This window comes from Chanodichthys erythropterus, chromosome 6 (genome assembly GCF_024489055.1).
Source record: "Chanodichthys erythropterus isolate Z2021 chromosome 6, ASM2448905v1, whole genome shotgun sequence".
In the NCBI taxonomy this organism is placed as follows: domain Eukaryota; kingdom Metazoa; phylum Chordata; class Actinopteri; order Cypriniformes; family Xenocyprididae; genus Chanodichthys; species Chanodichthys erythropterus.
In genome coordinates, this window is record NC_090226.1 from 657,291 (window position 1) to 681,395 (window position 24,105).

Below are 24,105 nucleotides of genomic sequence, written 5' to 3' on the forward strand. Positions count from 1 at the left end.
TCTATCTATCTATCTATCTATCTATCACTTCTCATCTATATATATCTATCTATCACTTCTCATCTATCTATCTATCTATCTATCAATCAAACTAAATCTATCAATCTATCTATCTATCACTTCTCATCTATCTATCTATCTATCTATCTATCTATCTATCTATCAAACTAAATCTATCTATCTATCACTTCTTAGCAACCAACTCCCTAGCAACCAAACAGAGTACCCTAGCAACCGTTTTGCAAAATCTATATCTCTGCATCAGGACATCGTACAGACATGGAGGTTGGTTTATATTGTCAAGCAGCCTTTGGAATATCATCATTGGTAGCTGCCAAGCCACTCCCTAGCAACCAAACAGAGTACCCTAGCAACCGTTTTGCAAAATCTATATCTCTGCATCAGAACATCGTACAGACATGGGGGTTGGTTTATATTGTCAAGCAGCCTTTGGAGTATCATCATTGTTTGGTTGCTAGGGAGTGGCTTGGCAGCTACCAGAGTACCCTAGCAACCGTTTTGCAAGATTTATATCTCTGCATCAGAACATCGTAGAGACATGGCTGTTGGCTCTTTTGACTCATGCTAGCAATCTGGACTTCCAAAATGCTACACATGCTAGCAGTGAATAACTACATGCTAATAGTGATTAGCTAAGTGCTAAAGTGGGCTAAAAACATGCTAATAACTATAAAAACTCCATAAAAACTCCATAGTAACCATCTGTGACAACTACCAACCACCTAGCAACATCATAGCAACCACCCAGGTTACCATAGCAACCACCTAACAACCACCCAGAACACCCTAGCAACTGCCTAGCAACACCTTAGCAACCACCCAGGTTACCATAGCAACTCCCTAGCAACCACCCAGAGTACCCTAGCAACCGCATAGCAACACCTTAGCAACTACTCCGTGTACCCTAGCAACCATATAGCAACACCCTAGCAACCACCCTGAGTACCCTAGCAACCATATAGCAACACCTTAGCAACCACCCCGAGTACCCTAGCAACCACATAGCAACAGCCTAGCAACCATCCTAAGTACCTTAGCAACCGCATAGTAAAATCCTAGCAACCACCTTTCCCTGACTATCTATCAAAACTACTAAACTAAAACTGAAACTTTCAAACTGAAAACTTTCAAACTTTAAATTGTATAAACTACTTTAAACTTTCAGGCTAGGCTTTTTCAAGCCAACTTAAAGTTTGTCTCAACGAACTTTTTAATCTAGTTATGGAAATAAAATGTTGAAATTATGAGATAAAAGCCTAAATTATGACTTTGTCATAATAATGACGTTTATTCATTTTCGACTTTTTACTTTTTGTCATAATTACGACATTAAAAAATTCTGACATACTAAGATATAATTATGACAAAGTTATAATTATGAAAATAAAATGTTGAAATTATGAAATAATGACTGTCATAATAATGAATTTTATTAATTTTCGACTTAGTATGTCATTTTTTTACTTTTTGTCAAAAAATCTAATTCTCACATACTAAGATATAATTATGAATTATAATTCTGAAAATAAAATGTTGAAATTATGACATAAAAGCTTAAATTATGACACTGTCATAACAATGAATTTTATTAATTTTCGACTTAGTATGTAATTTTTTACTTTTTGTCATAATTACGACATAAAAAAAATTCTGACATACAAAGATATGATTATGACAAAGTTATAATTATGAAAATAAAATGTTGAAAATGTGAGATAAAAATCTAAAATTATGACTTTGTCATAATAATGACTTTTATTAATTTTCGACTTAGTATGTCATTTTTTACTTTTTGTCATAATTGCGACATAAAAAAACTAAATTCTGACATACTAAGATATAATAATGACAGTTATAATTCTGAAAATAAAATGTTGAAATTATGAGATAAAAGCCTAAATTATGACTTTGTTATAATAATGACTTTTATTAATTTTCGACTTTGTCATTTTTTTACTTTTTGTCATAATTACGACATAAAATATCTAATTCTGACATACTAAGATATATTTATGACAAAGTTATAATTATGAAAATAAAATGTTGAAATTATGACATAAAAGCCAAAATGATGACTTTGTCATAATAATGTCATTTTAACAATTTCGATTTAGTAGGCCCTATGTAATATGTCATAATTATGATGTTTTAAGTCATAATTTCGGCTTTTCATCTCATAAATATGACTTCTTATATCATAACTTCGACTTTTTATGTCATTATAATTTGCAAAAGTATATTTTTCTTATGTGGAGCAAATGTCTTTCCATACTGGAAAATAAGACATATTCAAATGGTTATGTGAACAATAATATTATTGAAATGCAGAGTGAAGAAATTAACTTTATACTTTAAATAATCCATTATGAAAGCTATCAGACTTGACAGAAAATGAGTAATAAATTGTTGCCCTACCTGACAATATCGACCACTAGATGCCACTGTATTTCGTCATCCTAATAATAAAAATCAAACCAAATGTGTAAAATAGCAGTAATTTAGAGTATCGTAGTAACTTTTCACAGTAAATCAAACGGTAAAAGTAAAATCATGAGGCGACTCGAGTCGTTGCCTAGTAACAACAGCAAAGACCGTTGAAACGCATTCGAGCTGTCATTTTCCCGGGAACCTCCACGTCACGTGACTCACCCGGCGCCTCGTGTGCAACTCTTCTCTCTGAAACAAAATGGCGGCGCCGCATGGCGTAAAACTGAAGGATTTAAAGTGTGATTTCACGGACAGTACAGCAGCACACGCGCACCAGGACGCTCAGGTGTGATATATGCTTCTGTTGTGTACATGCAGATGTTTGTATGAATATGTTGTGATGACGAGCATGTGTAGAAAAGACGCTCCGCATGTGAACACGTGGACGTCAGCGCGTGCTAGAGGCGGATGTGAAGTTATAAATCTCGAGAAATGCGATATAGAAATCTTGTTAACGGCTCAAATGCGGTTTAATTAGTGATTCACGTGTCTGAATGAAGTTTTTAAACAGCAGTTTATGATTTTCAACTGTTTAAATGATCATACACCGGCATGTGTAGATTAAGGTGGATACATGATATTCAAATATAAACTGTCGAAAATAATATTTCCTTATTTCAAGCGCATTAATGTGGAAATATCACTGTGTTTGATAGATTCAATCAGTATGAAAGGCCATTAAATGAATGAAATCCAACGATTTATTTATTTATTTTTATTTTACTTTTGCACGATTTTATTCTATTAGTGCTCATCTTTAAATGAATGAATGGATTAAGTTAATTCTCTCCTCTGTCAGATAATGCTCGTGTTTCTGATCTGAAACAACGCTGACGTGTCTCACCTGACACACACCTGACAGAATATACTGAATTCTGATCCAGATTCAGTCTGAATGAATGAACAATTATTCACACTGAAATCAAATCAAAAGTTATTTATTTAAAGTTCAACTAACTATTAAAATATAGTAAAATATATAATGGTATTACTCTTTATGTATTTTTTGTTTCTACTGTAAAATTGTAAATGTAAGCTTCAGTATCCACAGCTCATTGCAGTACTAGTAATTGGTATTTTGTATGTTTCTGCCATGAAATAAAAAAACATTTTATAAAACAGTTTATATCTTTCAATTCTTCAAAGTCAGAATTGCGAGATGTAAACTCGCAAATGTGGGGAAAAAAGCTTTCATAGTTTTGATGATTTTTTTTTTTATTATTTTTGGCCAAACATAATTTAAATTATTTACTACCGGGCAAACACTGCTCACAATAATCTTATTAATACCACATTTGATAGGAAAATACATTTAAAGGGTTTGTTCACCCAAAAATGAAAATAATGTCATTAATTATTCACCCTCATGTCGTTCCACACCCGTAAAATCTTTGTTCATCTTCAGAACCCAAATTAAGATATTTTTGATGAAATCCGATGGCTCAGTGAGGCCTGAGCAATGACATTTCCTCTCTCAAGATCCATTAATGTACTAAAAACATATTTAAATCAGTTCATGTGAGTACAGTGGTTCAATATTAATATTATAAAGCCACGAGAATATTTTTGGTGCGCCCAAAAAAAACAAAATAACGACTTATTTAGTGATGGACGATTTCAAAACACTGCTTCAGGAAGCTTCGGAGCGTTATGAATCAGTGTGTCGAATCAGCGGTTCGGAGCGCCAAAGTCATGTGATTTCAGCAGTTTGACACGCGATCCGAATCATGATTCGACACAAAAGATTCATAACGCTCCAAATCTTCCTGAAGCAGTGTTTTGAAATCGGCCATCACTATATAAGTCGTTATTTCGTTTTTTTGGCGCACCAAAAATATTCTCTTCGCTTTATAATATTAATATTGAATCACTGTACTCACATGAACTGATTTAAATATGTTTTCAGTACATTAATGGATCTTGAGAGAGGAAATGTTATTGCTCAGGCCTCACTGAGCCATCGGATTTCATCAAAAATATCTTCATTTTTGTTCTGAAGATGAATGAAGGTCTTACGGGTGTGTAACGACATGAGAGAGAGTAATAAATGACAACTAACCCTTTAATTTAATAGGAATGACTTTCTCTTACACAACTTTTATGTGATTGGTGGAAAGTCACGGATAAGTTGTAATTCCTTATCGTAATGATTTTACAGCTTTGACTTTACTACAGCCCGGGGTTTATGGCCTGGGTTTAAATCCTCCTAATCCTATCCAACATTGTTTTGTGTGTTCGTTTTATCCACAGATTGAATTTGGAAAACATGACGTTTCCATCTTTGATCTGGATGTTGGAAGGATCTCTGATGCTCTCCATGGAAGCCTGGATCCTTCGATCTTATCCCTCTTTCAGGAAAAGAGGCCTACTGACAGTGTGGAAAGTGAGGCGTCGCTTCTGTCTGCGCTGACCGAGATTTTAGACAGCGTGGATGTCGAGACGTTATCGCCGTTTGACGTGCTGCCAGACGCAGAGATTTTTTCGGCTCAGAAGGGTCTAGACCACACGGTTAGTCGTTGTTTTGTGTCTCAGTATGTGTAAAAGCGTTTAGTTTACTTCACTTAGTCGCACTTTTCCCCCTCACAGCTCAGAAATATTCTGCATTCGACCCAGTCGTCGCCGGATCGAGCAGCAACTCTTCAATGCCCCAAAATCTCACAATCACCCGCCTCAAGGTCAAGAAAAGTAAGTTTCCTTTGCTTTATCCTGTTATTGATGCACAATTACTCACTGGGCGAGTTCCCGTCTCCACAGCGTCACACCCAACCGATGAGTCACAGCAAACCGCTGGTGCAACTTCTGTTCAGCCGTGTTGTATCTAGAGGACAGCCGATACTGGATTTTTGCAGATAAATTTGTCCGAGGACGAAATAATTGGCCAATAGATTTTAAAATCAGTTATATGAATGAAAAACCAATGCAAATTAGCGATGAACTTAACAATAATGACTTAAATGTAACTTTTGGCCTCTAGCGGTTAAAAACTGCATGCATTTTGCAGAAGAACATTGTTTTGGTCGTGCTTCGGCTCTGTGCGGATGAATATGATTATGCTACTGCTCATAAAACATTCACTACTAGACTAAAGAGATATAAGCAAGCAGTTTAGATGGAAAGGATGAAGACGTTGCTGTAGCTTTATCCATTAATAGACACGGCATTTCCTTAAATTCCGGCACATCTACAACAACTAGGGCTGGGTAAAAAATATCGATTTCTCGATTTTAATCGATTCTCATTTTTACGAACTGATATCGATTCTTAAATCTCAAGAATCGATTAGTCTAGTCTGTTTTCAGTTGATGAATGAGCAGAATGTGTAGCTCCTCCCATCCAATAAATCACAATAATCTTTGTTACTTTTGATATGAAGCAAAGTCTCAGATTTCAAATGACGTCCATTTTATTATGAGATTCAAAACATAAATACCGTTTTGGTGCTGTTTAATGTGGCGTGACGGATCGCTTTAGCGCCTCAGTTAAAGAGAAGCATGTGATCATCCTCTCCTCCGCTTTAATACCAGTTACAGCGAAATAAACATGAACATCTGAAGGTATGTTAAAATATACAGTACAACTTACTGAAATCCGTATCATGTGTCGTGTAATCGCTCAATCAGTGCTTCAACCTCAATAAAACAGCTTCAGTGTCACGTAACGTCACATTTACCTCAGAAAAACATATTCAGTGACCATAAACTCATTAGTCAGCTAGAAAAGTGAACTCTAGAAAGATAAATATAGCTATGCACCGTTACATGTTCATTATAATTTTTAATGTTCTTCAATATTTAATGAATGTTTGAATAAATCAGTCATGACAGCCGAGATTTAAATGTTTATATTTAAAAAAAAATGAATGAGTAGAAATATGATTATGTAATTCTAAACTTTTATGTATAATAAAAATATCATAAAGTGTAATTTAAGTGTTGGTATATAAATAAGTTAATTTAACCTTCAATATTATTATGGTAGCACCAGCTGACTCTCAGAAGAAGCTTTAGGTGCCGATTAATCGGCAAAACCGCTAACTCGTTTAATCCGTGTTTTGTGTGGTTTTCTCCATCAGGAGGTGGTAATATCAGACAGGCAGTTGAGACCCCGTCGCCATTTGGGGACCCAGAGTGAGATTGATGACCCGAGAGAGGTCAAGAGCCGCTCTGTGAGAAGCTTCCGCATTGAATCCGACCTGATTTTCCTACAAGACGGACATGAATTACTTGCAGATTTAGTGAGACACATGCATCCGTACTGCATCCGGACAGATCTGGAGAAAGAGAGCCGGAGCGCTGAGGTCCATGTGTCTGCAGAGGAAGAGGAGGAGTTTGTTGATGTAGAGGGTTACGAGGAACAGGAAGAGAACTTTCCTGGCCAGTCGGGACTAGGATTAGACTGGCATCCTAAAGCAGAAAGCGGCTCATCTTTGATGTCCGTATCCGAAGAGGATTGTGATAAAGATGAAGCAAATGCACAGAATATCTCATGTTTAGAGAAAAATGTTCAGATGATAACTCAGCGGAGCGCTTTGGTCAAAACCAGCGATGCAGGACGGATGAAGAAAACTGTGACCTTTGCTGTGAATTTAGTCTCCGTTCATGAGTTTCCACCTGATTCAGATTTGCCATACGACTCTGAATCCACATCCTCTAAAAATGACATCACTTCCCCTCAAAAGCCCAAATCCCTCAGTCTGCAGCAGTACCGTCTCCTCAGACAGAAGAAACGACCTCCTGAAGAGAGACGGATGGACTTTCGAACGAAATGGCCTTCGCTTCCCGACCTTCCCAGGGAGCTTCCGCCCATCCTGCCGGACTTGTTTAAACTGAATCCAAACACAAATTCTGGTGCGACAGTAAAAGCACCAGCTGCTAAGGTGAAGATGTCTGCATCTCAGCCAGAAGAAATCACACGTCCCTCCTGTCATGCGGTCAGAACGTCTGCAGATCTTTGCATTGACCCTCCAAACCCGGTTTTAGTGCCCTTGAAACCCACACATAAGACGGACAGCAGTGCAGCGCCATCATCGGCGATAAACTCGACCCAATCCCAACCGGCGCTTACAGACACACCAGAACCGCTGAATTCAGACTCAACACCTGATGTTTGTGTCTCTTGTGAAGAGGTTCGGCTCACTGAAACTTCAGCTCCAGGTTCACCGGTGAGAGCCGGAGCAGAACCTTCGGATCAAAGGAGTCCGTCGGTACTGATGCCCTCGACCGTCACAGAAAAACACAGCGGAGGACAGCAGGACCAGACCACATGTGGGGAGATCGGTGAGCAGATGTCTAGAGATGTTTAAAGACTGTGATGGATCATTCATTCACATACTGGAAAGCAGGGTTATTATCATGAACTAAAACTAAAATTATTAAAAAAAAAATACTTTTGTTAAATAAAATAAAATATATAACTTATTTTATTTTGATTAGTTGCCAAGTTAACATTTCTAAAATAAAATAAAAATTAAATTATAAAATGACAAAATCTAATCAAAATGGCAAAAACACAACAAATGTTACTAAAACTTAAAATTTGAAATGAAAAATGGAAAGTATAAAAACAAATTAATTTAAATTATTTATAAAAACTAATAGAATCTAATTCGACACTAAAAAGACAAAAAAATTGACAATGACAATAACAACAAAATTACTAAAACAAACTTGATTTTAATTTAAAACTATAATAGAAACTAAAACAATAAAAACTAAATGTAAAAAACAAACTAATTAAAATGACAAATACATGAAACAATTACTAAAATGAACTAAAATGAAAATGTAAAATATATAAAAAATGAATTTAAAACATTTCTAAAAACTAATGGATTCTAAATAGACAATTTTAAAAATAAAAATGACAATAACACAATAAAATCACTAAAACGAACTAAAATTAAAATGGAAAATATATAAAATCATGTATAAAATATTTATAAAGTAATAGAAACTAAATAGACAATAAAAATTAAATAGGAAAAAAAATTATTAAAATGACAAACATTTAAAAGGACTAAAACGAACTAAAATTAAAATGGAAAATATATAAAAAATTTAATTTAAAACATTTATAAAAACTATAATAAATTCTAAATAGACAATAATTTAAAAAAATAAAAATGACAATAACACATCACTAAAATGAACTAAAATTAAAATGGAAAAATTAAAAAATCATGTATAGAATATTTATAAACTAATAGAAACTAGAAACTAAATAGACAATAAGAATTAAATAGAAAGAAAACTTATAAAAAAAATTTTTTTTTTTAAAAAAACAATCATCTAGAAACTAAACAGAAAAATAAAAAAAAATAAACTAATAAGATGACAAAAATACACAAAATTATTAAAACTAAAATTAAAATGAAACCGGAAAACAAAACTTATTTAAAATATTTAGAAACTAGAAATTAAATAGACAATAAAAACTAAATAGAAAAAAAGACAAAAACACTTAAAATGAAAATGGAAAATATAAAAACAAAACTTATTCAAAAATGTTAACTATAATTCTATATCAGTGATACAAAAAACACTGTTTGAAAGTGCTTCATGTTGTTTGTTTTGCAGGAATTGAAGCTGCGGATCTGACCAGCCTTTTGGAGCAGTTTGAGACTCGAGGTACATAAAAAGCGCATGTTTGTTTATGATTATGTGTAATTGAACTGACAGTATCAGCTCAGATAAGACCCGTATGCTTTATCAGCTCTGAATCATTTTCATTCCATGAAAGGTTAAAGCTGTCTTTTGCTTTCAGACTGAAGTGATTGTCCATCTGAATGTTTGTCTCTTTGGCACAGAAGACAATATGGTCAAAGATTTAATGCAGCCAGAGACGGACACGGTCCCAGTGTTATTAAAGCTGTGATTAAACTCTGAGTTCTTTAATGGTGTAATAGCTTCTGTAGAACAGCTCATAAACGAGGAATGAATGATGTTTGTATGTTCAGGGCAGTCGAAGGAATTTAAACGTCACAGGAAATGACTATAGCAACTAACAACAGTTAATATCAATGTGGATTCCTCAGTCAAATTGTGTTTCTCTGCAGCTTCTGAAGGGCAGATGCTTCCAGAAGTTTCCCCGGATGAGCATCAGGATCGACGGCTGACGGACCTCAGCAGCACTGCAGGTCAGAGTTCATCTCAAAGTTAGTGGTCTGATCTACACGCAGGTAACCAGTTTAAATCAACAGGTTGAACTTTAGATTGTCGCTGTTGGGCGGAAAACTCCTCGTAACTCCATTGGCTCCTCAAACTGTCAGTCAAACTCTGCTGCACACATCGCTTCTTGTTTGCAAGGCAATTGTGAATAAAGAACTGGTTTCCTGAATGACTACAGTTCTACAGCACTATATATATTTATAAAGGCTAATGTTTTATGTATTTGAGGAGTGGAGAAGATAATGTCCACCCCATTATAATCACATTCATTAGGAAGAATGCAGATTAATATGCTAATGAGCATGATGTCATCAACCTTTTGAGCAGGCTTTAGCTAGTTTCCACAGCAGTTGGCAACATTGTTTGTGTCATTTGACATGAATATTTCATTCTCTCCAGGACTAACTCCACCCGCCACACCTCCACATCAGATCTGGAGACCCCTAGTGCCGGTCAAAGGGATAAAACATGAATCCATCAAGCCGTCGTCCAGCAAAACCATTCAGATTATCGAACCTCGCCCACTGCCGCCCAGCAAAAAACCTTCACTTCCCACCTTCACTCCTGCGTCGAATCCCGCTCAAGCTTTCCTGGATCACGACTACTGCGCGATTCTGGGCAGTAAGACGTCTTTTGCGCACGTGAACTCGCGTTCGGATCATTGCGATTACAGGACGTTGTCCGAGACGCCGCGTCTGTCCGATTCGGTGCTGCTGTCTCCTGACAGCTCCCCCTGCAGGATGGGCGTGTTCGAGCAGGCGGAGTCTCTGAGGGGGCGGACCTTGCGCTTTTCCTCCCGTTCTCCGAGTCCATTGGACCGTGGAAGGGTGAAGAGGCGGGGTTATGATAGACGATACCGCCGCTCCAACTCCAGTTCAAGGTCGTCTTGTTCCTCTTGTTCTTCATCTTCATCATCGTCATCTTGCTCCAGGTCTCGTTCACCACCCAGAAAAAGGTACATGACAGCTGTTGCTACAGTAAAAAATGTTGTTAAAATAATCATGATTTTCACTTAAAAGATTGATTTGTTAATAATTAGTATTATTTATCAGCATGTATATACTTATATTAACTGCATATATATATATATATATAATCTCTCAAAATGAAAACGGGCTATTAAATCCGTTTACGTTTCGCTGATAATGTTATGATTTTTAGTTACAGGTCCAGGCATTCTGGAAGCAGTTCCTCGTCCCGTTCCAGTTCACGCTCGTCTTCTCGTTCTCCTCCTCGCAAGCGTGGACGCCGCTGCTCCAGATCACGATCCAGATCACAAACCAGATCACGATCCAGATCTTTATGTCGCTCTCGTTCTGGTTCTGGTTCGCGCTCGCCTGAGCCGGACTGGAGCGAGTCTCGCTGCACGTGGAAGAGGTCAGTGTGAACGCAACAGAAAAGTGTGACTCTTCTTGTGTTGGATTGAGTCTGAATCGGTCGTCTTTCTCAGTCGCAGGCAGAAGGAGCTGAACCGGCGTCGTGAAGAGGCTCGTAAACTCCGCCAGCAGAAAGCTATCGTAAGTGTCCCAACGATTGTCTCCCGTCTGTTTGTGTCTGTGTCTGATGATGGGTTTGATCCTCAGGAGGAGCGCAGGGTGGTGTATGTGGGAGGAATCCGCAGAAGCATGTCGCCTTCTGACCTCAAAGATCGATTCTCGCTGTTCGGGAAGGTTGAGGATTGTACAGTCCACCTCAGGAGTCACGGGTGAGATTTACAAACTCGTGTCGGTGCATCATGAGAGTGTTCAGTATCGCTTTAGATATATTTTCTCTGTTCTCTCCTTCTAGAGACAACTACGGCTTCGTCACGTATTACAACCGAGACGACGCTTACACTGCCATTGAGAACGGAAGTAAACTGAGGCGCCCAGACGAGCTTCCCTTTGACATCTGCTTTGGCGGCAGACGACAGTTCTGTAAATCCAACTATGCAGATTTAGGTTGGTCTGATGAATGATTTCTCACTGATATGAGCAGAAATACATTTTTACATCATTGTTTAAGCACAACAGAGCAAGTCGAACCCAGAATATGCTTTACTGAAATAAAAACAAATGCAATCGCACATGCGCAAATAAAGAAATTAAGAGCCATAAATATTAGTGTTGTCATTTTACACTTGTATCATTATTATATTATCTTTCTAAATTTTTTCTATTTTACTATTTTTTTACAGTAAAATATTACAATAGTAATATCTCTTATTTTGTTTTTATTAGTAATATTTGTTTTTATGTAGTAATAATAATAACAAAAATAATACTCATATTGATATATAATCACAAAATTATAAAAGCACAACAAACCTGGGATTTTTTATCATTTTATTTTGGCATTTTAGATTATATAAAAATGTGAAAAGAAATTAAGACCATAAATATTAGTATATTCATTTTACATTTGTATTATTATATTATGTCACAAATACTTTTTTTATTTTAGTTAAATATTACAATAGTAATATTCTTCTTGTTTTTATTTAGTAATAATTGTTGTTGTTGATATTAATATTTATAGCCATATTTATGTATAATTACAAAATTTTGTTCAAATTGTGCAGTCCTACAGACAAGCTTTTTTTACATTGCATTTTAAATCATAATCGCAATTTTTATCAGAAAAATCGCAATTCTATTTTTCCCCCAAATTGTGCAAATTCTGCATGTTTCGGAGTTACAATGAAGAAATTATGATAAGAAATATTAGTATATTCATTTTACAGTTGTATTATTATTATTATTATATTATTTGTCACAAATACTTGTTTACTTTACAGTGAAATATTACAATAGTAATATTCTTTTTGTTTTTATTTAGTAATAATTGTTGTTGTTGATGATATTATTTATAGCCATATTGATATATAATTACGAAATTTTGTTGAATTTGTGCAGCCCTACAAACAAGCACCGCGAACCTGGGATTTTTTTTACATTGCATTTTAAATTATAATCACAATTTTTATTAAAAAAACAAAAACAAAATTGTATAATAATAATTGTATAAATAATAAATATTAGTATTGCCATTTTACAGCTGTATTATTATTATATAATTTTTCATAAATACTTGTTTTTGTTATTTTACAGTAAAGTAATATTTCTTATTTTGTTTTTATTTGTAATCTTTGTTTTTATGTAGTAGTAGTAGTAGTAGTAATAAGAATAACAAAAATAATAGACATATTAATATATAATCACAAAATTTTGTCCAAATTTTGCAGCTCTACAAACAAGCACAGCGAACCTGGGATTTTTTTACATCGCATTTTAAATCATGATCGCAATTTTTATCAGAAAAATCGCAATTCAATTTTTTTTTTTTTTTCAAATTGTGCAAATTCTGCATGTTTCGGAGTGAAAATTAAGAAATTAAAACCATAAATATTAGTATATTCATTTTACAGTTGTATTATTATTATATGTAACAAATACTTGTTTGTTACAGTGAAATATTACAATAGTAATTTTTTTATTTTATTTAGTAATAATAATTGTTGTTGTTGATGTTATTACTATTATTATTATTATTATTTATAGCCATATTGATATATAATCACACAAATTTGTCCAAATAGTGCAGCTCTACAAACAAGCACAGAAAACCTGAATTAAAAAAAAAAAAAAAAAAAATCAAAATCACATTTTTTTTTTATCAGAAAAATGTTTTTTTTTTTACCCCCCAAAACATTCAGCCCTAACCAGAAGTTAGTTAGGATGAGATTCTGATGCACCATAAAAATAATAAAGTTTAGGTTCTGCCTCATTTCTGTCTCGTTCTGTGGTCTAGATTCCAACCGGGACGTCGATCCGGCATCCAGGAGCCGATGCGAGTCGTTTGACTTCGACACGTTACTGAAACAGGCTCAGAGAGGACAGAAGAGGTAGCGGCACAGAAGATGGAAGAGAGACTCAATGTTACCTCAGAGCACTAAAACAAACCAGTTTAGCTTAAATTACCAATTTAATTGCTGGTTTTTAGTGTGAGACATGTTTTGGACACTTTTGTTCTGGTTTTGGCTGGTCACCCATCATGACTCCATTGGTCAAGTTGGCTTACTTGCAATATAACCAGCTTGTTTCTGTTATAGACCAACATTGGCCACCTATAGGTTCAAAAAGGTTTATTTTGGGTTAAACTCTATTAACTGCATCTGTAATTGTGACATAAATGCACTTATAGTAAATGTCATTGATGTACAGATGACGAGTTTGACCTGGAATAGTTGTTTTTCAGCAGGGTAATTTGCACTTCACTAAACTGATTTTACCTTCACCTCTTTCTTACTTGACATTTGAAACCTCCTGTTGAAGCACTATTGTGTATGAATATTGTACATAAGCATTAATGTATGAAAGCATCTTCACGAAAGGACATGAACTTGAATAGCGAATGGTTTGTCTTCTATATATAGCTTGAGTGTTTTTTTTTAAGTGATACCAAAAAAGTTTTTCCCCTCTTTCTCAGTTGGAATGATGAATTACAGAATAAAAAAAATGTTTATGTATTAACGACTGGCATCTCTTCTTTTACACTGAACTCAGAACATTAAAGAAAGTGTAAAGATGAACCTTATAATCAAAACAGACATTTGTTTGTGGTTAGTGGATCATGTTAAAGGGTTAGTTCAACCAAAAATGAAATAAAGCGAGAATATTTTTGGTGCGCCAAAAAAACGACTTATAGTGATGGTCGATTTCAAAACACTGCTTCAGGAAGCTTCGGAGCGTTATGAATCTTTTGTGTCGAATCACGGATCGCGTGTCAAACTGCTGAAATCACGTGACTTTGGCGCTCCGAACCGCTGAGTCGACACAAAAGATTCATAACGCTCCGAAGCTTCCTGAAGCAGTGTTTTGAAATCGTCCATCACTATATAAGTCGTTATTTTTTTTTTTTTTTTTTGGCGCACCAAAAATATTCTCGTGGCTTTATAATATTAATATTGAACTACTATAACTGATGAGGCCTCACAGAGCCATCGGATTTCAACAAAAATATAATTTTTGTTTTGAAGTTGAACGGCATGAGGGTGAGTAATTAATTACATTGTTTTCAGTTTTGGGCGAACTAACCCTTTAATGTTTTGTCAAACATTACTGGGTTTGCAAATAATAACATGAAACATGACAGAAATCCTAAAATATCCACTCACCTGACGTTTGTCCTGTTGTTTTCCCGCTAAAACTGTCACGTGCTGGAGGACTTCTTTAAGGAGCGGGAAAAACCTATAAATTCACAAATTAAAACAATATTCCCAAGAAAACATGCTTCGTTTGGAACATTATAGAAAAAAAAAAAGTTTTCTGAACAAATGATCAGTTTTTCATTGTATAAGTTTGTGACGTGACGAAAACGAACCACTCAAACTAAAGCAGATAAATGATTTAAATTCACCTTTCAATTTGCTATTTCCAAGCATGTCTAACGACAAACATTTCATATATCTTGATTCTCTATTACTTTTTCTAGTCGTGTATTTGTGTGAAATACTGTAGAGTGGGGCAGAAGCGAAGGGCGGGGTTTATTTGACAGCTGAGGAGGCGCGCATGCGCGACGGTGTGACCACGCGTACAATAAGGAAGTGGAGAGAATATAAACACAAACATTAATCCAAACAGCTGAGTGTGTGTCAGCAGATCGAGAGAGATCGTCGAGCGAGTTCTGATCCATTCAAGAGCTGCATGTGTGTCTGATCCGCTGCAAAACCAGGAATCATGTCCAAGAAATCCAGGATCTTCCTGAGTGGAGTAGTGGAGGGTGAGTCCTTATAACTTATGATAGAAATAACTAATGTATTTTAAAAATGTACCGGAACATGTAAAAGAAATACATAATAAACACCATATATAGAGTATTACATGTTATAAATGCATTGCAAATCTTGTTGTAATTTTAATTTACATTATATTGAAGCATCACAGTGATCATTTATCCATGTCTGAAGTGACCTTTGTGTGCTGCAGGGTTTTATGGGAGGCCGTGGACTATGAGCCAGAGGAAAGAGCTCTTCAGGAGGTGAATGAACCGCTGTTATCAGATGCCATCAGGCGTTATCAGATCATTTATCTCACTTGTGTGCGTGTTATGATCTTCCCAGGGAGCAGAAATGGGGCTTGAACGGGTATCTGTACGCTCCAAAAGATGATTACAAGCACAGGATGTACTGGAGAGATCTGTATTCCCTGGAGGAAGCAGGTGAAACGAGTGAATATGTCATATTTCTGTCAGTCTTGTATTCCAGCTGGGACTGAAGTTGATTGTGTCTTTCAGATCAACTCATGACGCTGATCTCTGCTGCTAAGGAGCATAACGTGGAGTTCATCTACGCCCTCTCACCCGGGCTGGACATCACCTTCTCAAACCCTAAAGAGGTGGCGGCGCTCAAGAGGAAACTGAGCCAGGTGCAAAAAGGCATCAATTATTATTTAAAGTGATATTATAAAGATTCTACAACAGATTCACGTTCATTCAAAGTCAAAAAGCACTTTAATTTCCTCATAATATCCACTGCAGCATCAGCTCTTCTCTCTCAGTGTCTGAAACGCTTCGTTCAAAGATTTGGTCTCTCTAAACCCCGCCCCTCTGAGAGCTGCTCTGCTGTGATTGGTCAGAAACCAAACGCTCATTAACATATCTGAATCTCAGCTTTTGATGCTTTGAGGGCGGGGCAAAGAGACGCTGATCAGCCAATCAAGAGCAGAGGCGGGCATTATGCAAACTAGTTTCAGGTTCAGCAGGAAGTGAGACTGAATTACTGACGACTCGATTAACATCAAATATTTTATTTTTATTCAGTAATGTAATTGTTTGCTCCGGCAGGTGTGTGGGTTTGGCTGCCGGTCGTTCGCGCTGCTGTTTGACGACATCGAGACAGAAATGTGTCCTGCTGATAAAGAAGCTTTCAGCTCATTCGCTGAAGCTCAGGTGTCCGTGACCAATGAGGTGTTTCTGCACCTGGAGGAGCCGCAGACCTTCCTCTTCTGCCCCACCGGTAAAACACGGGCTTATTATTCTTTAAAAAAATCATAAAATAACTGAAATAAAATCAAATATAAAAACTTATTTTGTTTAAGTTAGACACATTTTTAATTTTTGTGTAGTTTAAGTTGAAGTACTAAAATAACGAAAACAGAAAATATAAAATTAATATAAAATATTCAAAATATTAACAAAACTATAATAGTATATCAATGATATTGAAATAACACTGTTTGTCTCTTGACAAAATAATCATAATTTAAGGTAACGTAAAACTTTTATTCCATAAGGGAAATTTGCATTAAACAAACAAACAAGCAAAAAACATCTACAAACAAATAAATAAATAATAAACCTAAGTAATGTTTAATAAACTGAAATAAGTTTAGGTTGAAGCACTATAATAAATATTATAACTAATTAATAAATAAAATTAACTAAATAAATAATAATAAATTAATAAATAATATTAAAAATAATAACAAATAAATATTTAAAATATATATTAATAAATAATAAATAAAATATGAGTAAATGGTAAAAATAATTCAATTAATTAAATTATACCTAAATAGCAATATTAAAAAATAACAATAATAAAGTGACAAAAACATAATACATACCCTATAATATATTGCACATCAGGATTATTATCATTAACTAAAACAAAAGCTAAAACTGTTAACATTATATATTAAATACATTTTTGTTAATTGAAATTATGGCTGTCAAACGATTAATCGTGATTAATTGCATACAAAATAAAAGTTTGAGTTTGCATAATATATGTGCGAGTAATGTGTGTAAAGAATATGTATATATAAATACACACAAATTAATGTATATATTTAATAGAAATGTTATTTATGTACAAAAAAAATGTATTCATATAAATTTGAATAAAAATATAAATAAATACATATACTTGTAAATATTTCTCAAATATATACATGGATGTGTTTGTATTTATATATACATAATAATTACACACAGTACACCCACATATATTAGGCAAACTCAAACTTTTATTTTGTATGCGATTAATGGTGATTAATCGTTTTGACGGCCCTAATTGAAATGAAGCTGAAGTAAAATCAAATACTAGTTGAAAAACTCAAACTAAACAAAAATTAAAAATCTTGCCTTGGCAATTAACTGAAATAAGTTGAAGCACTATAATAAATAACTATAATAAATATTATAACTAAAAAATAAATAAATAAATAAATAAATTAAAATATAATAAAATAAATAAAACATTAATATTAATAAATAATAATAATTAAAAGATTAATAAATAATAAAAATTAATTAATAAAATTAACTAAAAAAAAAAAAAAATTAAATAAAGCAAAAATAAAGTAAACCAAAATAGCAATATTAAATAATAATAATAAAGTGACAAAAGAACATAACTAAATGACTAAAAATGAACCTAAAAATAAAAGTTAATTTACAATATTAATAAAACTAAAATAATATAATATAATATGGACATTTTCCACAGTTCAGTTACAGCTATTATCTCTAAAACAAATACATGAATTATAGCATATTTCCCATCATTCTTCACACAGAACTAACTCTCGTTGTTTGCGGTGCAGATTACTGCGCTGCTTTCTGCTCTCCCAGCGTCCCTCTGTCTGCGTATCTGAACACGGTCGGAGAGAAACTCAACGCTGGGATCGACATTCTCTGGACAGGTGACATCATCACCGCAGTGTCGCAGAATATCTGCATTACCCAACATTTATTTAACATTTCCTTTACTGGATAACTGTATCAGTATGTGGAATATTTTTACATATTTGTGTGATATGTAAGTATTTGTTTTTGTCCCGGTCAGGGCCGAAGGTGGTGTCGCAGGACATCAGTGTGGCGTCTATAGAGGAGGTGTCAGCTGTTCTGAGGAGGCCGCCGGTCATCTGGGACAACATCCACGCCAACGACTACGACCCGCAGAGACTCTTTCTGGGACCCTTCAAGAACCGTCCCACGGAGCTCATCCCCAAACTCAGAGGCGTCCTCACCAACCCCAACTGTGAATTTGAGCCCAATTTTGTGGCGGTTCACACGCTGGCCACATGGTGCAAGTCCAGCTACGCACAGAAAGACGTTCCCATGGGTAATGATGTCATAATGTGTTCGGATGAAATGTAATAGAGCGTTATATTCTCCTCATGTACTGATGTCCATCTCTCTCTCTCTCTCTCTCTCCATCTGTCTGTGATATGATGTCATCGCTCCACAGATGGAGACGATCAGGGGTCGGACTACAACCCCCATGAGGCTTTGCAGCTCGCACTCACAGACTGGCTGGTTGAGTTTAATAGAGCTGATCAACCTGACGGTAAAAACACAACTGCAGTGAGCTCTGACATCATGCGTGACTAAAACCAACATGTTCATTACTTGAAATAAACATTAACTGAAATAAAATGCACTTATTTTGCCACGGCAACATTTCTCACTTTCGTTTAGTTTAAAGTATAGCTTCGCCGATTTTCAACCCGCTTTGTATTGTTACACTGTCAGTAGTATTTGTAAATATTCAATGTTTACTCTCTTTACCGAGAATTTCACGTTTATTTGTCAGCAAAAGTCGCTCCAGGCTTTTGGACTGCACTGGAAACGGAAAGTAACTCACTCCTGCTAATGACTAAAAGTTTATTAGGAAGTATTTCCTACTAAAGCAAGGCGGTATTTGACTGGTAAGTGTATCCAGAGCAGACTGGTGGGCGTGGCCTTGGATTGCAGCATTCCCAGTGCATTATGGGAGTTGAAGTTTTTCTACCTATAAGGCAAAAGGGCTTATTCTCGGTTTCCTCTAGTCAGTTAGCACCAGTTTTTTCGCCTTTTCTAGCCAAGTTTTATTGAAAAGCCATTTCGGTGAAGTACCCCTTTAGGTTCCTAATAGGCACATTTTCTTAATGCTAAATAAACATCTTATTTTGGGGTGCAATATGACTCATTGAATTGATGTACCTGTGTGGTCAGGCTCCGGCGCTCGCGGCGGCCGCTCTAAACGAGACGCGTCTGAAGAGGAGCCGATGCAGACGGACGGTTATGTTCCCGGACCCAAAGACAACCCGCTGTACACGGCCGAGCCGCTGACGCTGGCGGACCTGACGCTGCTGTCGGAGCTCTTCTACCTGCCGTACGAACACGGGCCGACCGCCCTCGTCATGCTGCAGGAGCTGCACTGGCTGCGCTCCAACTGTGACGCCGCGGCCGACGAGTCTGAAAAGGTCAGATTGAGATGATTGTAATGATCACGACATATTTTATTTAAAGCGTTAGTTCACCCAAACATGAAATTTCTCTCATTATTTACTCACCTTCATGTCGTTCCACACCCGTAAGACCTTCGTTCATCTTCAGAACACAAATTAAGATATTTTTGATGAAATCCGAGAGACTCGTCCATATAATCAATACTCTCAAGGTACAGAAAAGGAACGAAAGACATCATTAAAACAGTCATGTGACTGCACTGCTTCAACCTTAATGTAATGAAGAGACGAGAATACTTTTTGTGCGCAAAAACAAAACAAAATAACAACTTTATTAAACAATATCTAGTGATGGGCGATTTCAAAACACTGCTTCATGAAGCTTTACGAATCTTTTGATTTGAATCAGTGGTTCAGAACATGAAAGTCACGTGATTTCAGTAAACAAGGCTTCGTTGCGTCATAAGTGTTTCAGAATTTCAATGGTTCACCACTGGGGGGCGTGACTTTGGCAGTTTGATACACGCTCTGAACATGCAGGCTTGTTGGCATTTATCTGTAATGAAGATTGCAACACTTGCCCCGCCCCCTGCTTCTTTCTGATTGGTCCTTCCGCATCAAACTGACATTGATTTGCCATCCTGCATGACAAATGCTTTCAAATGAACAGTTGCTTCAGAAACACTAGAAACCAGTGTTGCCAAGTCTGTGGTTTTCCTGCAGAACTGGGCTACTTTAACTTTGTTTTTCATGTCCGCGGATTGAAGCAACCCCAAAAACATGATATTTAGCCTCTGGAATGCTAATTTTACCACATCAAAAATGTGGATTTTACCCCACAGAACGTGATTTTTACTGAAACGCGATAGTTTTGGGCTAGTTTTGAGTAGCAATTGGGGGGTTTTGTTGAAAAAACCTGGCAACCCTGCTAGACACAGTGAAAAACGGTATCTCAAATGGTTTAATGCACAGCTAGCCGTGGATTATCCCTCTTATACCATGGTATTTTGCCAACATTGACTGCTGAAAGCTGTTAATGAGGTTTGCAGCACAATATTTGACTGGAAGGGTAAAAATAAGGGTTATTTTCATCAGATTCAACTCGTTAGATCAAGCATTCTGTCCGATTAGTTCACTTCAGAATGATAATTTACTGTCCTCCATGTCATCCAAGATGTTCATGTCTTTCTTTCTTCATTCGAAAAGAAATGAAGGAAATAATTCCAGGATGTTTCTCCATATAGTGGACTTCACTGGGGTTCAACGGGTTGAAGGTCCAAATGTCAGTTTCAGTGCAGCTTCAAAGAGCTCTACATGATCCCAGACGAGGAATAAGAGTCTCATCTAGAGAAACCATCGGACATTTACTAAACAAAATAAACATTATATACTTTTAACTTTTTAACTACATCAAACATGACCTTTCCAACATGATTACGTCATGCGTGGAGCATCACAGAGCAGTGCAAGACGAGCATTTGTGATTAAAAAGTATATAATGTTTATTTTTTTAGTAAATGTCTGATGGTTTCTCTAGATAAGACTCTTATTCCTCGTCTGGGATCATGTAGAGCTCTTTGAAGCTGCACTGAAACTGACATTTGGACCTTCAACCCGTTGAACCCCAGTGAAGTCCACTATATGGAGAACAATCCTGGAATGATTTCCTTCATTTCTTTTCGAATGAAGAAAGAAAGACATGAACATCTTGGATGACATGGAGGAGAGTAAATTATCAGGAAATTAATTCAAATGCATGAATGTAAAAGTGTGTCACGTCTGCAGGGTAAAGAATGGCGACAGAGAGCTGAGAAGTTTGATGAAATGTGCGGCGCTGTAGTGCAGATGTTCAACAGACTGTCCAACGTGCCCAACAGGATCATCCTCTATGACCTTTACAACTACATCTGTGACATCAAGAGCGGCGTCACCATGGCCAAAGCCTACGTCAAAACACTGGGTCAGTGACGAGAGCCAATCACATGTAAGAACCTCCTGTCCTGAACGCGCTGTAATGAAGCGTCTGCTGTTGTGTTGGTGCAGGAGGGCGGACGCCTCATCCTTCTCTGGCTTTGACTGACGATCCAGAGCCGTGGGGCTTCAGAGGCGCTTTGTCTGGAGAATTCCAGGTATGCTTCCGTGTGACACTGACCTTTGACCTGCGATTGATGATGATGTTTGTGTTCCTCATGTTTAGAGGATGCTGCCGTCGCACGGAAACCGCGATCTGTTCCGCAGTCCTCCAGCCACACGCGTGTACACCATTCGGCCCTGCACTCCTAAAGATCAGGTGACAGTACACACAAAATTTTCATTTTCTGCACCTGTATGACTTTTTAATGTTCAACATTTAAATAAAAGTGTTTGTTTTTCAGCCGGAGGTGATGAAGATCTTTAAGGAGATGCAGACTGAGACGCAGCAGAAGGTCGAGCTGGTTGGCGACCGGTGAGAATCTCAGATAATCGCCGAACGTTTAATCAAATCTCTCATTCGCTCACTGCTGCTCCGCTTCTCTCAGGCTGGTCGAGGGTCACGTGACGCCGTCGCAGAACTGCAGTCTGATACTAGATGATGCGTCTGGGGTTTGCGGTTACGTGTTCGCTCTCAGTGATGCAAAGACGGCCATGACTAAATCTCAGGTACGGAAGTTACGTTTCCTTTGTACATCCTTGATTGTGTTGTTGTGCTCTACTAGAACAGGTTTTCATGCTTTAATGTTTGTTTTTCATGTCTTTCCTCCAGTATCCAGAGACGATGCTGCAGGATTTCCCATCAGTCATGGCCCTTCAGATCCACTCGAAAGTTCCTGATCACGATGCAGCCAAGCGTCTGATTCTACAGGTGCTGTCAGCGCTGAGAGACAGCGGTGAGTTTGACAACACACTCGACTAGACGTGCCGATATTCGGTAATGCGATATATCGCGACAATGAACATGCACAATATTGTTATTGTGGGCACTTAAAAATACTGTAAATAACAATTTATTACCAATTATTTATTTTAATAATGCATTTAAGAATACTTATTCTGCGTCAAAAGGACACGCGCTCAGATGTGCACACTGATGGAACAGCAGAAATCCAGCGGTTACCCCGGAAACCCCACAAACTAATGACGTTTTTAAAATGCTTCAATCAATCATTTGTTGTTTTTGTTAATTTAAATGTAGTTCATCACCGCACCAAATACTTAAAGACTTAATAGGGTATTTATTTTCAAACTTAAACATTTTTATATTTTAATCTGGACTACAACATGCTCTGATGTTTAGAAATGTTCTGATTATTTGTTATTGTTAATTCATTATTACCAAACTGACAATGAAAAATACTTATAAAGCATTAATTATTTTTAGTTAATGTTAATTTCTTAGTTACTGTTTAATAACATTACTAAAATCAAAAACTTATTTAATGGACCTGAGATAAAACTATCAATGATCATTTGTGTTTCTTAACTAACATTAACAAAAAAGAACACTTTCTATAACAAATGCTCAATGTTAGTTAATGCATTACATAATGAGACCTTATTGTAAAGTGTTTCCTGTTGTTCTTTATAATTCTTTTGCATTTTAATCTGTTTATTTTAAAGTAAAGTTTACTTTGTATGTTTTTTGTGTATTGTATTATTGTATTTAAACATTCAGAGTACTTATGTAACTTATTTCAATATCGTGATAATGTATACCGTGATAAAAGCTTCAGCGATTAATCGCAACATGAAACTTTAATACCGTCACATGCCTACACTCGACCAATGACTGAGTTGAACAGCGTTACATTAGTGTTTCAATGCAAAACAGGCGAACGTGTGGCATGAGGAAGGTTTGAAGTGTAAATACTCTGTCTGGATGTTTTCACAGGGTCTAAAGGCGTTTTCAGCGAGTTCAGATCAAATGACAGAAGGATGTTTGACTTCCTCAAAACGCTGAACGTGTTCCAGGTGCTTAAAGTCGAAGGGCTTCCGACAAACCTGGTCATCATGGGAACTAAGCTCTGACACCTGCATTCACACTCACACACAGTCATCTGACTGGTAATTTATGTTCAGATGGATTTTTGTTTGGATTCTTTGATTCATTGAGTGTTTGCTTGTTTTGAAAATCTGTATAAAACTTATTAACATAAATTAATAACATTATAAATCAATTCTGTACTGCAGGACACCTAAAAAAAAAAATCAAAATGTCTCAAATTAATAATAAAGCTTTA

The 24,105-nt window shown here is 36.2% G+C and overlaps 2 protein-coding genes across 4 annotated transcripts; both read left to right on the top strand.

The window, feature by feature from the left end:
* Window positions 1–2,647: 2,647 nt before the first annotated feature.
* On the top strand, window positions 2,648–14,166 carry si:dkey-93h22.8 (uncharacterized protein LOC449943 homolog). 2 transcript variants are annotated; one of them, XM_067387632.1, is made up of 12 exons: window positions 2,648–2,794; window positions 4,759–5,016; window positions 5,095–5,193; window positions 6,581–7,784; window positions 9,084–9,134; window positions 9,563–9,643; window positions 10,074–10,629; window positions 10,842–11,051; window positions 11,125–11,191; window positions 11,258–11,379; window positions 11,463–11,614; window positions 13,464–14,166. In XM_067387632.1, exons 1-12 carry the CDS (start codon window positions 2,708–2,710, stop codon window positions 13,559–13,561), a joined length of 2,985 nt encoding a protein of 994 aa, XP_067243733.1. In that variant the 5' UTR covers window positions 2,648–2,707; the 3' UTR covers window positions 13,562–14,166. The 2 variants fall into 2 exon arrangements, with proteins under 2 accessions (XP_067243733.1, XP_067243731.1); XM_067387630.1 differs by having other exon boundaries at window positions 10,836–11,051; window positions 13,464–14,165.
* Window positions 14,167–15,269: 1,103 nt separating this feature from the next.
* Window positions 15,270–24,077, top strand: ogal (O-GlcNAcase like). 2 transcript variants are annotated; one of them, XM_067387634.1, is made up of 16 exons: window positions 15,270–15,434; window positions 15,641–15,692; window positions 15,775–15,872; window positions 15,948–16,078; window positions 16,497–16,668; window positions 18,233–18,358; window positions 18,502–18,780; window positions 18,907–19,005; window positions 19,653–19,903; window positions 21,674–21,848; window positions 21,932–22,017; window positions 22,086–22,178; window positions 22,264–22,334; window positions 22,408–22,528; window positions 22,632–22,755; window positions 23,757–24,077. In XM_067387634.1, the coding sequence occupies exons 1-16, from the start codon at window positions 15,392–15,394 to the stop codon at window positions 23,891–23,893; spliced, it is 2,058 nt and encodes a 685-aa protein (XP_067243735.1). In that variant the 5' UTR covers window positions 15,270–15,391; the 3' UTR covers window positions 23,894–24,077. The 2 variants fall into 2 exon arrangements, with proteins under 2 accessions (XP_067243735.1, XP_067243736.1); XM_067387635.1 differs by having other exon boundaries at window positions 15,271–15,434; window positions 18,260–18,358; window positions 23,757–24,076.
* Window positions 24,078–24,105: the final 28 nt, after the last annotated feature.

Bases quoted from the DNA above. Each gene is read 5' to 3' on its own strand.
- ogal (XM_067387634.1), top strand. From the start codon at position 15,392: ATGTCCAAGAAATCCAGGATCTTCCTGAGTGGAGTAGTGGAGG. The intron at 19,006-19,652 runs GTAAAAACACAA...CTGTGTGGTCAG, and splicing joins TAGAGCTGATCAACCTGACG to GCTCCGGCGCTCGCGGCGGC. The intron at 22,018-22,085 runs GTATGCTTCCGT...CCTCATGTTTAG, and splicing joins CTTTGTCTGGAGAATTCCAG to AGGATGCTGCCGTCGCACGG.
- si:dkey-93h22.8 (XM_067387630.1), top strand. From the start codon at position 2,708: ATGGCGGCGCCGCATGGCGTAAAACTGAAGGATTTAAAGTGTGATTTC. The intron at 9,135-9,562 runs GTACATAAAAAG...GTTTCTCTGCAG, and splicing joins GGAGCAGTTTGAGACTCGAG to CTTCTGAAGGGCAGATGCTT. The intron at 11,380-11,462 runs GTGAGATTTACA...CTCTCCTTCTAG, and splicing joins GTCCACCTCAGGAGTCACGG to AGACAACTACGGCTTCGTCA.